This window comes from Heptranchias perlo, chromosome 19, assembly GCF_035084215.1.
Source record: "Heptranchias perlo isolate sHepPer1 chromosome 19, sHepPer1.hap1, whole genome shotgun sequence".
Taxonomy (NCBI): Eukaryota; Metazoa; Chordata; class Chondrichthyes; order Hexanchiformes; family Hexanchidae; genus Heptranchias; species Heptranchias perlo.
The window spans coordinates 9,589,156-9,605,781 of NC_090343.1; the positions used below are offsets into that span (position 1 = coordinate 9,589,156).

Below are 16,626 nucleotides of genomic sequence, written 5' to 3' on the forward strand. Positions count from 1 at the left end.
ACAGTCTGGTTCAGCCTGAGCAAGTAGTTGGGGAGAGGAATGGGCAAGGATACATAGTTTTTGACTTGAGCTATAGAGGATGGCGTTGCTCTTATCAGTGTGAAGGTGGAGAAATGTTTGGCTCCTTCCAGACTTTGTTGGACAAGAGGCTGACAATGATGGAGCTGGGTATCATCAGCATACATGTGGACCGTAAGACTATGGTTAATGCCACAGAGGGGAATAATTAAATGATTAAAAGGAGGGTGAGAAAGGATGGAACTTTGGGATAACCTTTGGGTGACCATGTGATAACCTTTGGGTGACCATGTGATAACCTTTGGGTGACCATGTGATATGATACTGGATGACCAGATTTTAGTCACAGATGCACTTGTGTCTGCAGTGGTGGGAATCGTAATGGGTGGACCAAAAGATCCAGGAGACAATGAGGTACTTGAAGGGCTGAGGGTGTCAAGGGCAGAACCAAGGGAGCTGCTGAGTAGATTGACAGAGGTAATTATGTCATGGCAATGGAAACCTCCAATGTTTTCATCTTGTGGAGTACAAAAAGCAAGCTCCAATGTCCTCACATTGATGAGTACAAAACACCCCACATTCCAATGTCCTTGCCTTGCAAAACGTCCCAAATTCCAATGTCCTCGCGTTGATGGCTTGATTTTAAAAAAACTCCCATGTCCTCATCTTGACCAGTGCAAATTTTTAAAAATATAACCAATAGAATACCTGGGACTTTTTTACGCAGAACACAAACTTAGGGAATCCCTACTTAATATTTACCTGTAAAAGAACTAGAGACATGCATGTGGTAGGAAATAAATGTAGGTAATACAGAGTATCTTCTGAACATTTATGGATTGGGTCTAGGTTTCCAGAGGTGCAATAACAAGTCTTTTTGTGATTACATAACGGGAAGTTAGAGTGGGCAGAGGTCAGACTTGAAGAAATGTAGGGGTGACCCTACTTTTGCTTTTTAATTCAAAGATCAATCGTGATAAAGTAGTGCCGAAACTGTTGGAGTAGAATAGCTGAAACTCCAGCTCCCTTTTCTTTCTTTCAACCCCCCCATCCCAAATCCTGAGTGCCAGGGTTCAGAAGGACAACCACCATGACCCTCCACCTGGACCTTCAGAGAGCTCAGGTGCACAGGAGTCAGGAATCAGAATCCTCATTCAAGTCCAAACTGAAGTGGTCATGGTCTCTTACTAAATCTATATTTAAAAAAAAATTAAGTCCATATGTTTGCCACTTCAGATGTGAGCCAAGTTTATGATGATAGGAACCCAGTGCCAGAGTATGAAAAATGTGGGCATGCTTGGCCTAGATTAAGTAGCCATCTGCTAATGTGACCATAGGATATCAGCGGCAGATTAATTTAACCAGTCTCGTGTATTGGAAATGGAACTAAGTATTTGTATTAAACAGACTCGTGTGATTACTGTTCAGAAGTCCCCAAGTGTGTTTTTTTTCTTGGAAACCCTTTCATTTTTTTTCAATTGTCACACAATTGTAAGACCCTCCTCTCCTTTTCCTGAAGGGATGGTCACTTTGCTGGAGTGTTGGATTAAACCTGAGACCGTCTGAGTCTTAATTACTTAGCTACTCATTGAATGAGTTCATGGAATCGGTGGGAGCCCTTTTGAAACTCATTGTTCCATACCTGCTTTCAGTTGTGTAAAATCGACTACGTGACATCAAAAGTGTGAAAATTTACTAAATTAAACATAAATGCTCAAATTTGAGCTTCAGTGATGTTAAGTCTGACTATTTGCAACCTCAGCATCCTATTTGACCCCAAGCTGAGCTTCCGACCCTATATCCTACCCATCACAAAGACCGCCAACTCTGTAACATCACCCCTACTTCAGCCTATCTGCCACTGAAGCCTTCATCCATGGCTTTAGCACCCCCAGATGACTATTCTGATGCTCTTCTCTCTGTCCTCCCATCCTCCATGCTCTGTAAATGCCAGATCCAAAACTCTGCTGTCCGTATTTTATCCTGCACCAAGTCCGGTTCATCCATCACCCTTGTCCTTGTCCTGGACCCCCGCCGCCTCATATTTAAAATTCTCACCCTGCAGTTTAAACCTGTTCACTGCCTCACCCCTTCCATCTTTGTAACCTCCTCCAGCCTTACAATTCCTCCACCAACCCCCCCCCAACACCTCAAACTCTCCATTTCTCTGATCTAGCCTCTTTTGGATCCTTCCTTCATCCCACCATTGATGGTCGAGCCTTCAACTCTGTGCTCTGGAATTCCCTCACTAAATCCCACCACTTCTCTGCTTTCCTGTCTTCCACTAAGACCCTCCTTAAAACCCACCTCTGACTCTCTTGCTATCTCCTTTGGCACAATTGTAAGGAATCTTACAACATCAGGTTATAGTCCAACAGTTTTATTTGAAAATCACAAGCTTTCGGAGCTTACCTCCTTCCTCACCTGACGAAGGAGGTAATCTCCGAAAGCTTGTGATTTTCAAATAAAACTGTTGGACTATAACCTGGTGTTGTAAGATTCCTTACATTTGTCCACCCCAGTCCATCACAGGCATCTCCACATCCTTTGGCACAGTTTTTGATGACATTTTTGTGATGCATTTGGGGACATTTTTCTACGTTAAAGACGCTATATAAATGCAAATTGTTATTATGATGCTTACATTAGTGAACTGCGCTTTAGTAGCTGTAAGATGTGTTGGTTGTCATTTCTATTCTGTTTCATCTCTAACTCATTGTGTGAAATCTTGAATCATACTAACACTAAGCTGAGTTAATCATATCCGTTTTACCAAAAAGAAAAAGTAAATTTTGCATCTTTCATCTGCGTAACTGCGGAATTGGATCATGCTGTATAGATTGATGGGTCTGTAGATGTGGTGCCCGTTGAGTATACCCAGTTAGGGAGTCAATGCCTTCAGGATAAGAGGGAAGAATAATGAAATAAGGAAAAGGAAGCAGTTGCTTTGAGCAATGATTAGGTTTGTCTAAAGCTGAAACTCTCCTGTCCTCATAAGTCCACTTGCCCCATTCATAGTTCATCGGGAATGTATCTCGACCATGTGACCTGAGCTTAGTTTTTAAAAAATTAAATTTGGTTATTGGTACTTGGTTGCTGGCGAATAATGTAGTGACATCATCTCAATCGATCGTGAACAGGCAAGAAATCATTTCATTTGATGAAATAATTGTTTTTAATGTTCAGAAAATGAAATTACAATCAATCTTTTCGGTTAAGATTTTCTCGGCGATATTTCTGGGAGGGACTGCAGCTTTAAGATGATGAAACCCAATTTGTGGACCAAGAGCTGTTGATGCAAAGCGCCTGTTAATTATGGAAAGTGATGCAAATCTCAGCATGCATCTGTTGTAGGGACTGCATCTCCATGACAACGAGAGGTGTTGGTAGGAGGTAGCTGGCTCCTCCTGGAGGCACACCGACATCTCAGTGCTTTGAAGGATGTCTGCATTTGACGTTTTCCGCATTTATTATTTACACCTAGTAATGCATGTTTTTCCACCCTGCCCCCACCACTACCTTAGTGTGTCTTTTCTTGGGGATATCATGTAACCATTCTGATGTACATAGGTGTAGGGATATGCGTTTGTATTTTTGCTCTTTTTTTAAGAGTTTCAAAGAGCCTGATTGCAGCATTTCATCCCTCTTCCTCCTCGAAGCTCAGTGCAGAGCTGTTGTTTTGCCTCCGATTGCACCCTTTCTTTGTTCCCTACTTGTTGTTGTGTTCCCTCTCCCCATTGAAGTTGCTCCCACTTGCTCTGGAAAATTACCCTGGCAAAAGACCAAACGAGCAACCTGCTCCCAGGCCTCTTGCCAGTGCCACTCTGTTGGGTTTCTTGGAGATATCGGAGAGCTGTCCGGGGAAGATTGCAAGCCTCTGTTCTTGCTCACATACATGATATGGTCATAGATATCTTGCAATTGTGGAAATGCTGAAAGCATCAATGCGCTGAAAGCATTTTCCGCAACATCTGAGATGCTGCTTTTGTGCAAGACTTGGCAGCAAGTGGAGAAGAGGCTGATTGGGCAAAAAACGATTTACTGACCTTGTAAAGTGAGAAGCTGTCATAAGTGTTAACCGTTCTTTGATTGCAGCTGTAGTTCTAGTTATCTCCTGTATTGAAATTTCAGAATAGTCAAGGGATTTGGGCTGATAATGGAAAATGCTATACGTGTGAACCTCAGCCTGAGCAACCAGCTTCGGGCGAAGGAGATGAAAAAATTTGCAAAATTTAGTAGGTATTTATAGTAGCAATATCGAGGGAAGATTGCTGTGAGCGTGCAACTTTTATAGTGAGAAATGTACGAGCCAGATTGCTGGGGGGAGCAAAATTATCGTCGTGAGTGCAGTAAATTTAGATCACTTAAGAATCAGCAAAATGTATTAATTTTCTGAATTTGAAGCTCCATTGTAAATATTCCAGCCCCAAATCCGTGGGAACAAATGATTGAAGTGACTGCCACCCCCTCGGTGTCCCAGCCACAGCTCAGGAATTATCAGCATTGTTCCCTTAGGTCTCGTTGCTTTCATTGTGCCTCAAATGACGGGCTCAGTAGTGTAGTGGTTATGCTACTGGACTCGTAATCCAAAGCCTGGACTAATAATCCAGAATTCAAATCCCACCATGGCAGTTTGTGAATTTCAACTCACTTTTTAAAAAAAATTAATCTAGAAATAAATGTGACCATGATTGCAGCAAAACCTATCTGGTTTGCTAATCCCTCATAGGGAAGGAAACCTGCCGTCCGTATACGCTCTGGCCTATACGTTACTCCAGTCCCACTCCAACTTACTGACTCTTAATTGCCCTTACAAGTTGTATCAAACTGCTATCTTGCAGTTTCAAGAAGGTGGCCCCCCCACCACCTTCTCAAGGGCAACTAGGGACAGGCAATAAATGCCGGCCTTGGCAGCGATGCCCTCATCCCCGAAAATGAATAAAACAAAATAAGGAGCTGTAATAAAGGAAAACTGTGCGTATGTTGCACACAGTGGCTTGGTGCATTCAGGTCTGCTTCTTTAAAATATTCAGTCAGCTCTTTTATTTGAGTTGAATTGAAAGTGGTAAGGCCCAAGATAAGTTCCATGGAAACAATTTGAATCGCTGCCAGGAGAGAAGCAGACGGGTGTAAGTGGGACAGCTGGGCGTGCCCGCGTTGTTTCATTGCCGCCGCGAGCACTGCTGCTTCCTCCAGCATCATTGGAGGCGGTCAGTGCCTCCGAATGCTCAGAGCTGCTTTCCAATACCTGTCTGCAGCGTAAAGGAGGTAAAGGTTGACTTAACCCTCGTCTTGCTGAACGAGCACGGCTGTTAGCGCAAGAGAGAATCTCGACTAGGCTCCCTGTTTTTAAAAAAAAAACTGAACCTTTGCAGAGAATTACAATTCAACTTTTTCTTTTTCTTTTCCTTCTTTGTGGGTCCCCTACTCCCGTTGATGTAATTTAAAAACATCGCTGGAGGAGTTATTGAGCCCGACAGCACAGGGAGCTCAATTACCGTGGAGATACAATCATTAACCTGGGATACTTGGAATTCTGTTTTGTGTTAACACAGCTGTACCCATAAATGCTTCCTACTTGTTTCACTCTCTCTTATCGGCACTTACCAACGAAACCAGACTCCTGTCAATACAGTAGACAAATGCAATGCAAGTTAGGCCTAATTCCTAGTAATGTGTTTCTTAAATAACAAAATTAAAGAATTGTTGTTAAAATCACAATAAGGGAAGCTAGTGGGAGAACTGAAAAGTGCTCCGCTCAGCCTTGAGATTTGTGTCAATAGACAGCAGCACCTGCAACGTAGGAAACAGTGATTTCAATAAAGCCAGGCTGGGACCTGAAAACCATTGTGTGCTGTACAGAGCAGGTTCAGCTGGTCCTGAGCCTGCATGTACATAGCAAAGTAACCATTCCAGTTACAGTCTACTCCTGATCATTGAAAATCGCTTTAATTCGAATTACTGGATAAATCAAATTAGGAACATGAGGAGGCCACTCAGCCCATCAGGTCTGTTCCGCCACTCAATTAGATCATGGCCGATCTGCACCTCAGCTCCACTTTCCCACCTTTGCTCCATATGCCTTGATACTGTTACCTAACAAAAAAATCTATCTATCTCGGTCTTGAGAATTCTAGATTTCTACTACCCTTTGTGTGAAAAAGTGCTTCCTGATTTCCCTCCTAAAGGGCCTAGCTCTCATTTTAAGATTATGCCCCCTTGTTCGTGATTCCCCCACCAGCGGAAATAGTTTCTCTGTTGAATCCTTTTAGCACTTTAAACACCTCGATCAGATCACCCCTCAATCTCCCATACTCGAGAGAGTACAAGCCAAGATTATGCAACCTGTCCTCATCATTTTTGTAAAAAAAAATCATCCACTTTTTTAATAATTCATTATTTGAACTTTTAAGCACAAAAATGACTTTGAATTAGAAAAAGTATGTACGAGGTATTGGACATGGTACAGATCAAACTTACATAACAAAAGGCAGGGAGAAGTGCTTCCACTGTATAGTACTTCTATGACCCGCACCCCAAAAAATTCAAATATGTTACATTAAGCAGACTGCCTCCCCCATTTCTTTAAGAAGTTTCGAATTCCATAATCCTTCGGGAATAGAATTTATTCCCCTCCTTTCCCCCCCCCCCCCCCCCCCCCAACCTCCTGGGGCTCCTTAAAGATTTTTGTTCTGCTCCCACACACCACCTGCCCCCCCTCCCCCAACAACCAGGAAGGTGAGCTGGCGGTTGATCCAAGCCGCTCCATCATTCCCACCACTGCAAAAAGGAACAGAGATCCTCTCAGAGCTGATAGTTCTTGACTCTGTGCGAGACCACAAAGAAGTCTGTACTTCAATTCATTCTTTTCAGGTCTGACCATACAGCCTGACCAAGTAATATCTGCCCGTTTGCTCACATCTGTGCCTCATATCTGACTCCTGTATGTGAAGGCTATAAACGGTGATAGCCATATGCCCGCTGTACATACTGGGAGCACCCTGGGTAAAGATAACTATGCACTGATGTCTGATTTTATATGACTCATACGTCTCAGTCAGTTCAGTTCGAGTACCGTGTACATTGAGTAAGCAGTGCCTATCTCTCATGTCTCATTGTATGTATGACTCACGCCTCAGTATGGTTTGCACGACATTAGTGGATATTTGGGGGTGGGATGAGCTGGCATTGGCTGAGCTGATACTGAGTTGTCTCTTGTTTCATACAGGAATGCCAGCAGTCAGCTGCTTTCATATTCCAATTCCGATTCTGGCAGCCTTGGTTTGAGTGTCAGCTCCTGGCATTTATGGTGTTAAAACCATTTTCTGTAGCCCATTAGCAAGACCCAAGTGAAACTGGTTCAGAGTCTGCTGCGTTGCTACAGAAAACTGATTTAATAGCATGGAGGCTAGGCTTCCAGAATCCAAAATAAAAAAGCAACATCAAACTAGCAGTAACATAAATGATGTGCATTCTCTAAAAGCACCAATATCTGTACCTGTCAGTTGAAGTATTGAAATTTGTTCTATGTTTGTCTAAGGTCCTCTATCTTTTTTTATTCGTTCATGGGATGTGGGTGTCATTGGCAAGGCCAGCATTTATTGCCCATCCCTAATTGCCCTTGAGAAGTTGGTGGTGAGCTGCTGCCTTGAACTGCTGCAGTCCGTGTGGTGAAGGTTCTCCCACGGTGCTTTCTGTATTGGAAGATCTACTTTAAAGCAGAGATGTCCAAGCTACAGCCTCATGGGCCAAGTGTGGGCAGTAAATCCTGGCCGTGTGGCCCTTGAAACCCTTCTGCAGTCTATTCTTGAAGTAGAGAGCAGCAATTTCAAACAGCAACACTAAATCCAAACAGACTGTAACATAGCTTGGTGGGAGGGGAGAGGACATTTTTAATTATATTTTTCATACTTCCTAGGTGCTGCTGGATTCTCTGGCTCTTCCTGCTGGTTGATGGAGAATGATGCCAGGTGGAAGTAGAAGAGAACGCTGCTGAGAGACCAATACAGCATTGCTCTCCCAAAACCTGCACTGAAATGTTAAAACACCTTGTGTGTCAGCTGTGGCTCAGTTGGTAGCACTCTTGCCTCTGAGTTAGAAGGTTGTGAGTTCAAGTCTCACTCCAGAGACTTGGGCGCATAATCTAGGCTAAGGCTTCAGTGTAGTGCTGAGGGAGCACTGCATCGTCGGAAGTGCCATTTTTCCGATGAGATATTAAACCAAGACCCCATTTGTCCTCTTGGGGACGTAAAAGTTCCCCAGACACTATGTCGAAGAGGAGCAGGGGAGTTCTCCCCGTGTCCTGGCCAATATTTATCACTCAACCAACATCACTAAAAACAGATTATCTGGTCATTTATCTCATCGCTATTTGTAGGAGCGTGCTGTGTACAAATTGGTTGCCGCGTTTCCCTACATTACAGCAATATTTGAACTTCAGAAGTATTTAATTGGCTGTGAAGTGCTTTGGGGCGTCTTGTGGTCATGAAAGATGCTATATAAGTGCAAGTTCTTTTCTTAATATGTGGTTGCAGGAGCTCCAGGGCCCATGTAGGCAAAAAGCATGGATACCCTTGCCTCAAGTCATTATAATGCCTGTGGTTGCCTTTCAAGTGATTGCTTACTTGATCAGTCATGCTGATCATTTGATTGTTCAGCTGCATTGAAACACCATTTAAGATTCAAATTCCTGAATAATTTTTTTTGATATGACCTCTGTAAACTTGACTTTCTGTGAAATGAGATGGAGCTCCTGGATATCAGAGCATTTATTGAGGCACAATTCCCACTTGTGATTCGCCTTACTTGTTTTGCTTCTGTATTAGGGTGAGGGGAGTGGCACCATAGTGACAAAGGCAGTATTAGGCAATGCAACCCTAGACCACGTCCTGGGTCGTCATAGTGTTCCTCCTCAGCGTCCCACAGTGTGTAACATAATCTGTAGTACGTGCAGTGTATTCTTTACTGTTACTGCTATGGTGTACCCTGTACTTGTGAGTGCTGGGTATTCCTGTCCTTCCCGTGTGATCTGTTCTTCATGGTTGAAATGGTGGTTAATGTCTAACCAAGCAATGGGACACAATGTTTTTACACTGCCCGTGTCTACTGTAATGATAGCATAGCACAGACTACTTGTGGGGCATGCAAGTAGCAGTGCCCTAGCGTTTCCCTGACAACTCTATTTAACAAAGCTGTCAGCTGAGTTTAACATTACATTTGGTAGTCTTTTGAACCAAATTCCCTCGAGGCTGAAGCTGTCCTTCTGATCCGCTCACTCCTACAGCTTCAGGATAGGATTAAGATGCTGGGATAATATTACACTTGTGACCTTTCTTCCTTGACCCTTAATCCTTAACCCCTTTGCTGACCCTGTGTTTATATATGTATAAATAAACTCTGAAAGCACTTGCGCTAACTGTATGCATTCCAGTTTATTCAGCGGGATAAGGGTAATGGAGCACTGTAATCTGTGAACTGTGAAGCTTTTCATGAGGTCAGGTTTTACACTGCCCTACTGGAGTGAAATATTCCCATTGTCCCTCCACATTGTACTGTGTTCTGATTGTGGTATAACATTGCAGGCCAATATCTTTTAAGTACATGTGGCCCAGTTGAATTTAATCGAATTTTGGCGACAAATTCCATGTCTCCCGATGACCCAGCTGGTTAAGACATTGATTGGTTAAGTCCTAGAGACTAAGAAGGTCCCAAGTTCAATCCCTGATCTGTACTAAGTTAGTTGATGCCAGCTGAGGCATAGCTACAATTGACCTTTGTGCCTGTTTGGTTAGGGAGGGGAAAATTGGCCAGGGTTCCTGCTTCTGATTACTATCCAGTCACCCTTTGGGAAGTGCATGCTTTAGGGATGTCAGGCAAGGACAGGATCATCCTTGTCAGTGATGCCTGACAGCATTCACTCCCTAGGCTCACATGTGAACAATATCATGGAGGATACGTGGCATGAGTGCAACTGTACACCAGCAAGAATTCAATGCTTTCCAGAGAGAAGGAGTAAGGAGAAAATCATTGAAAAAAGAAAGGAGGCCAAATAAAAATCAAAAGCAATATCACTGCTTCCACCCAACATCCCAATCAATAGGTGTAGCTTTCGTCATTGGTCACAGAAGGTACAATACTTCTACCGTGCATGCATGCCATCAAAGTGGACCGCAAGTTCATTGGTCTGGTGATCTGCAATCTCCGTTCTCCACCACAGAACGTATGAACAACAACAACTTGCATTTATATAGCGCCTTTAATGTAGTAAAACAACCCAGAGCGCTTCACAGGAGCGTTATTAAACAAAATTTCACACCGAGCTACATAAGGAGGTGTTAGGACAGATGACCAAACGTTTGGTCAAAGAGGTAGGTTTTAAGGAGCGTCTTAAAGGAGGAGGAGAGAGGCGGAGAGGTTTGTGAAGGGAATTCCAGAGTTTAGGGTCTAGGCAGCTGAAGGCACGGCTGCCAATGGTGAAGCGATTAAAGTGGGGGACACGCAAGAATTGGAGGAGTACAGAGATCTCGGAGGGTGGTAGGGCTGGAGGAGGTTATAGAGAGAGGGAGGGGTGAGGCCGTGGAGGGATTTGAAAACAAGGATGAGAATTTTAAAATCGAGGTGTTCCCGGACCGGGAGCCAATGTAGGTCAGCGAGCACAGGGGTGATGGGTGAACAGGTCTTAGTGCGAGTAGGATACGGGCAGCAGAGTTTTGGATGAGCTCAAGCTTATGGAGGGTGGAAGATGGGAGGCCGGCCAGGAGACCATCGGAATAGTCCAGTCTGGAGGTAACAAAGGCACAGATGAGAATTTTAGCAGATGAGCTGAGCTGAGCTGGAGCAGAGATGGGCGATGTTACGGAGGTGGAACTAGGCGATCTTGGTGATGGAGCGGATATGTGGTCGGAAGCTCGTCTCGAGTCAATTATGAAGCGGGTTCCATTCATCCGCAATCTGAGTCATCACATAAAATAATGTTGTGAGGTAATTGCACAAACACACACAATTGGCTCAGCCTGCCTAGGAATCATTTTAGACCTGCCTGTAAATCCTTTAGAAAGAAAGTACAGGTAGAACAATGACAATATAAACGAGTTGTAAACAATTTTACAACACCAAGTTATAGTCCAACAATTTTATTTTTAATCCCACAAGCTTTCGGAGGCTTCCTCCTTCGTCGGGTGAACGGTGTGGAATATAAACGAGGGGAGGGGTGCGGAGGCAAATGTTATCAGCTCTTCGGGGACCTGATTTATTAAGGGAAAAGGGCTTGGAGAGCTTTTTCGCTCTGTGCACCTGTCTTACACTATTGAAGAGTTATAATTGTTTATGGAAATATCGAGTGCTGATGATATCAGCTTTGAGGGGTCACAGTGATCAAGTTGTGGGAGGTGCTGAAATATCATGTACACAATAAAAGTTACACAATTGCTGAACACCTGGTGTTGACCATCTTTGATAATGCAGCTTCCTCATCTTGTTGGACTCCATAACAACTTCCAGCCACTTCCTACTGCTAATACCACTTCCCATTTAGAGAAAAGCATTTCAAACAAAAGTAGATGTTGCACATTTCCAATCTTTTTTTTAAGAAAAAGTTCTGATCTTGAAAGGAAGAACTTGCATTTATATAGCACCTTTCACTACCACAGGATTCAAAATGCTTTACTGCCGATGAAGTACGTCTTGAAATGCAGTCACTGTTGTAATGTAGGAAACGCAGCAGCCGGTTTGCGCACAGCAAGATCTCACAAACAGCAATGAGGTAATGACCAAATAATCTGTTTTTTGACTCCATTTCAAAAGTACTTAATTGGCTGTAAAGCGCATTGGGATGTCCTAAGGTCACGAAAGGCGCTATATAAATGCAAGTTCTTTTTTTCTTTCCATTTTTTTATTTGATAAACTCACATTTCAACTCTCCCCTGTGCATCAGTCAGCAGTACCAAGTAGTGTGACCTCGTTTGATGACCAACGGCTGCAAAAAATCTTTGCGAAGCAACGAGTGGCTCGTCAGTGGACGTGCTTTGAAACTTGTTTTCTCTTCATTAGTGAAATAACAAAATGAATCAGAACTAAAAACTAGAAATTAGAGAAATGTCCTGTGTGTGTTTGAATTTTGTTTGAAGTTTGAATTGCCCTGATACATCATTTCAAAGGAAAATGTTTTATTCCTGTCTTGTCAGTTGTTTTTTGAGGTGGGGGTGTAGTGGTGAGAGGGGCATGAAAAGAGTAAGGAAGGGAAAGGCGATCAGCAAAATGTACAATAGTTGCAGAGGCAGCACACTGTCAGCTCAGCAGCCCTGATAATCCTTCAGCTCTGTAACAAATCAATTCTGTGTTTGCTGTCAGGAGAGTTTAATTTCTAGAATGAGGGGACGAGAAAGCAAAACATTTTCTGCAGTTTCCTGATATCAGCGTGCTGTAATTCTATTCTGTGGGGCTGTAAACTGGACCCAAAGTGGCCTATCCATCCGCAGCCCTGTATTAAAGTGTATGTTGTAGTCTCGGGATGTGGGAGGAAACTGCGAGGGAGGGAGCACCAAGCACGGGTCTAATTTGGGCAGGCCTATCTGTTTGTGTTCGTAATATGGGAGTTTGTTTCTTTGTATGTCGGACTCGCTTGTCTTTTGTCCTTGTCTCTTTAGTTAAAACCTGCCCTCAAAAAAAAAGTGGATTAGAGTGACTGACTCACAGTTGTATTATGTTGCTGCTGCACAATTTGCTAATCTTTGTGGAGAGGCTGAATAGAGGTTTCACCTTGGATTATAAGAGGAACTTTGATGCGTGTTGCAGATGACGTCTTTTAGGGCTGTTTGGAGAAAAATCTCACAGGACTGAAATTTGCAAATGTCGACAGGAGAATTTTACAACAAATTCTTTCCTCTCTGGCCCAGGTGAGTAACTTTGGAGACTTTCCACTGGTGGTGACAGTGTTAGGAGTTGGGGAGGGGGGTGGAGTGGAAAGAAGAAGGAATGTCTGTCCAGGGATGAGGCAATGATTTTCACTTAGTACATATCGGATTTTTAAAAACTCTGGTTAATATGTGTTTTTAAAAAATTCAATACTGTAGCTGCATAATCTGAGTTGTATTTTTTTGGGTGGGGGGTGAATTTTACTGATGAACGATGTCAGTGCTAGGGAATGGAAAAAAACACTTTTCCTTTCTTTGTACCCAGTATTTTCATCGAATGCTCCCAGGTCAGGTATGGCATTGCTAAGATGTCGAGTAATGCTCCCTTTAACTCTGCCCCAAGCCTTAACTCCACCCTTGGAATAAATGCTCATTACTGTAGCCTCTGTGATATTTCCATTTCTTACACCAGCCAAACTTGTGGCCCCTTCTGAATATTGTGACCACTTGTTGTTGAACAGGAAAGTCCCACGTTCCATTCCTGGTCCCAGCAGGGCTAAAGGCACCACTGTAGGGTTCGGCACCCTTGGGGGAGGGGGGAGGGAGGAAATCCTGCTCCTGATCGCTATCCAGTGTTTCTTGCTGGAAGTGTCGATGTCTCGTGAGGACAGGATTGCCTCAACTGCTATTGAGTAGCCCGATGGCGCTCACAGTCGAGGCTGACACGTGAATGATAGCAGTGAGGTGAGGTACTGGAGGACGCGCATCACTTTGGAACCGCAACGCAGCGAGGAGTTAGCGCCTCGAGGAGGGAAGAAAGCTGCACAACCGGTTCTACAGAATAGGTAGCAAGTTTGTTGCCATCAAATGGGCATTTATTTTTCTTCTTGAAGCACTTCTCTGATACCGCCTCAGAGCCCAGCACTCTGGTGGATACCGCCAACGAGCTCCTAGCCTGCTGGCAGCCAGAATCCATGGCTCTTTCAATCTCTGATGGCACATGTTACATGTATTGCCATAGGTGGTGTTGCCACCTCTGAGGATGTCTGCAGAAACCACTTGTTTTGGTGGGTTTGGAGCCTTTAGAGGCAGAAGTGCTGCCTCATTTACTTCATTATGCTGTAACCAGACTCGGGGCTGCCATCAGCAACACAGTAAAATAAATGTACAAGAAGACAGGCTGGCGCAAAGAAGGGAGCTGGGTTTGAATGTCTCGGTTGTGGACTTGGGGCCTCTCGGACTGGTAGTTTTGCACTCTGGCAGTATGATCCTCCAACTAATTAAGGAGATGATTCTTGAAAAATTGAAATTTGAGTTTTGCAGCATCTCTCGGGCTAGAACTGCAGTAGCTTTGTTTAAATTATGGAGTAAAATCATTGAAAGCGAAAACAATTTTTTTTTTGGTGGAATCTAACTTCAAAAGTTGTTTGGAGTTGAAACTGTTTCTCTTCGAGCAATCAGGCCCCCCTGAGAAGAGGGAAAAATAAGGAAAGTTCAGTTTCAAATCCACATAATTTAATGAAAAGGAATTTAACTTTTTTTTAAAAAAAGAGAAAAGCACATGGTGACCAGTTGCCTGAGGGAAGAGCAAACTCCTGGAGCCAGCAGCAGACACTCGACATGTGTGCACAGGTCCTCCATGAGCCTCACAGCAACATTGTAAAACTATTTTTTTTTTAAGTGGAATTGAGAGCTGCTTTGATCCATTCAAAGTTTTTTCAAAATCACCAGGGAGGACAAAAGTTTTTAATGTAATCAGCAATTTGTAGAGATGGTAACTGGTTTTGTCAGTTCACGATAAAAATCTGTGGGATTTTTTTTTCTCTTGATGTAATTTGGGTCAGTCTCCTAATTGGAAAATACTGTCATTCAGAACTCACTTTGCGTGCCCGTGTGTGGGTGCATGCATGCGTGAATGTGTGTGTGTGTACTAGTGTGATTAATGGGAAAGGTCTGTTTTCCAGGTAGTCAGTGAGGATGGAGTTCTCCTCACCACTCCAAAGGTGGTTTCCAGTGTAATTTCTAAATAGCGATGATTCAGTACCAATTACTGAGGGTGCAGTTTGTTTCACACTTGATCAGCTGGACTGTTAGATTGCTAGGATTCTGTGCTTGTGCAAGATTTCCTATCTTCCCCGCCCCCCCAACGCCCAAAGCCATACATTTTTTCCGAGGCAGTGATCCGATCTCGTGATAAGACATGCGGCCCTTACCAGAGATGCTGTGTTCCTGGGGAAAGAGCTCCAGTATCCATGTGTGCCTTGGGGCAGGGGAGGGGTGTAGCTTTATTATTTAATGTTTCAGCTCCTCCAGTCACTCAGTGGCTAAATTAAATTCACTCTTATAATACTGCCCCACACCAGGTTTGTTTGCTGAGTTCATCTTGGCTGGTTGATGGCTTTGGGTGCTACAGTTGACTTGCGTACCCTGCGGACTGGGGACTGAAAATATCAGCCAGGGTTCCTCTTCCTGATCGTCATCCACTGATCCTAGCTGGAAAGTGTGTTTGTTGGATGAGGACAGAATTGAATTGAACTATGATGTCCTCCAGAGTCTGCTGACATTTGCTGCCTAGACTCACACAATAAGAATGATCACATGAGTCAAGTACAACTGAGCCCATGGGACCATATTCCAACATGAGTTGGTGCCTTGAAGAGCTTGTGCATTCTCAGTTGTTTGCCCCTGTAGTATAAATGGGCACTGATTTTACAGCACCAGAGATTAAAGATTATTCCACTATTGTTTGAAGGTTTTCTGTAATATAAGAACAGTGACAATTAGTTCCTCATTCCTCAGCTGTTTTCCTTTAATGCTTCAAAACAGTTGGTCATAGGCATCCTTTGGTCATATAGTTTAGAATGTTTTTTCTCACTTTCACTCTGCTTTTCTATTGTCCTTCCTTCTCTTTCTCCTCCCCCCGCCCCCACCAGTGGTCTCCTGGAGTTTACACCAGTCAACACTTTCATGCTCTCACTCTCAGCTGGACGAAATTATAGACAAAATGTCTGCTCGCAGCCTGCATCTGAGCAGCAGATTTAAATCATTACACATGGTTAACGGTACAGATACATTCCTTTACAATTAGGATTATATGGCAACTCAAATAAATAAGTAGCCGTTAAATTTTCATGGTGAATTTTTGTATGATCGCACTCTAAAGTCACTGCAGTCTAAATTCAATTTGCAGATTTACCGTTACAATTTCAGAACTGTAGGTTAAAAAGGGAAGGAGTGAAACACATAAGTAATGCTATCTCTTTACTTTGACTTTGTTTGGTTTTGTGGTTCCAAGACAATACGTTTATGCACCATAATTATTCAACTCGACCAGTACATCCAAGGTTAATCTTAATCTCCCAGAAAAGGAGCCGGAATGGGTGGATCAAAAAAATAAAGCCACTCTTAAATGCAGACCTCTTGGGAAATGTGTTTTGAGTGTGTGTGCGCGCTTTGCACTCTGAGGCCACGAAGACATGAAAGCATTTCATATTCTAAACAGCTCAAATATGCAGGCAGAGGAAATGGACGCAGTTGGGATGGGACATTTAGCCAATTTACAGACTTGTGGGTTTTTGTGGGGAAACTTATTTAATTTTGGTCAATGTGGTTGTATGTGAAATTTGAGCAGCTTCACGTTTATAAAATTTCTTGGCAACTTTCTGTTCTGCTCCGTGTTATGTATTGGAAAGTATTTGGTATTTGATCTTGATTTGGTTTTAGGGTGGGACACTGCAGCCCCATTGGGAGAAGCCCA

General features: G+C 43.3%; 1 protein-coding gene across 3 annotated transcripts in view; it reads left to right on the top strand.

Moving 5' to 3' along the window:
• The window catches only part of LOC137335137 (rho GTPase-activating protein 39-like), a 127,081-nt gene that overhangs the window by 81,613 nt on the left and 28,842 nt on the right, over window positions 1-16,626 (top strand). Inside the window, exon 1 of one of the 3 annotated variants that reach the window (XM_068000265.1) lies at window positions 12,667-12,911. The exons of the other annotated variants lie outside the window; for them this stretch is intronic. Coding sequence (XP_067856366.1) covers window positions 12,865-12,911 — 47 coding nt within the window. The 5' untranslated portion in view covers window positions 12,667-12,864. Of the gene's footprint in view, window positions 1-12,666; window positions 12,912-16,626 lie in introns of those variants that run through there. 3 annotated transcript variants of the gene reach the window in all.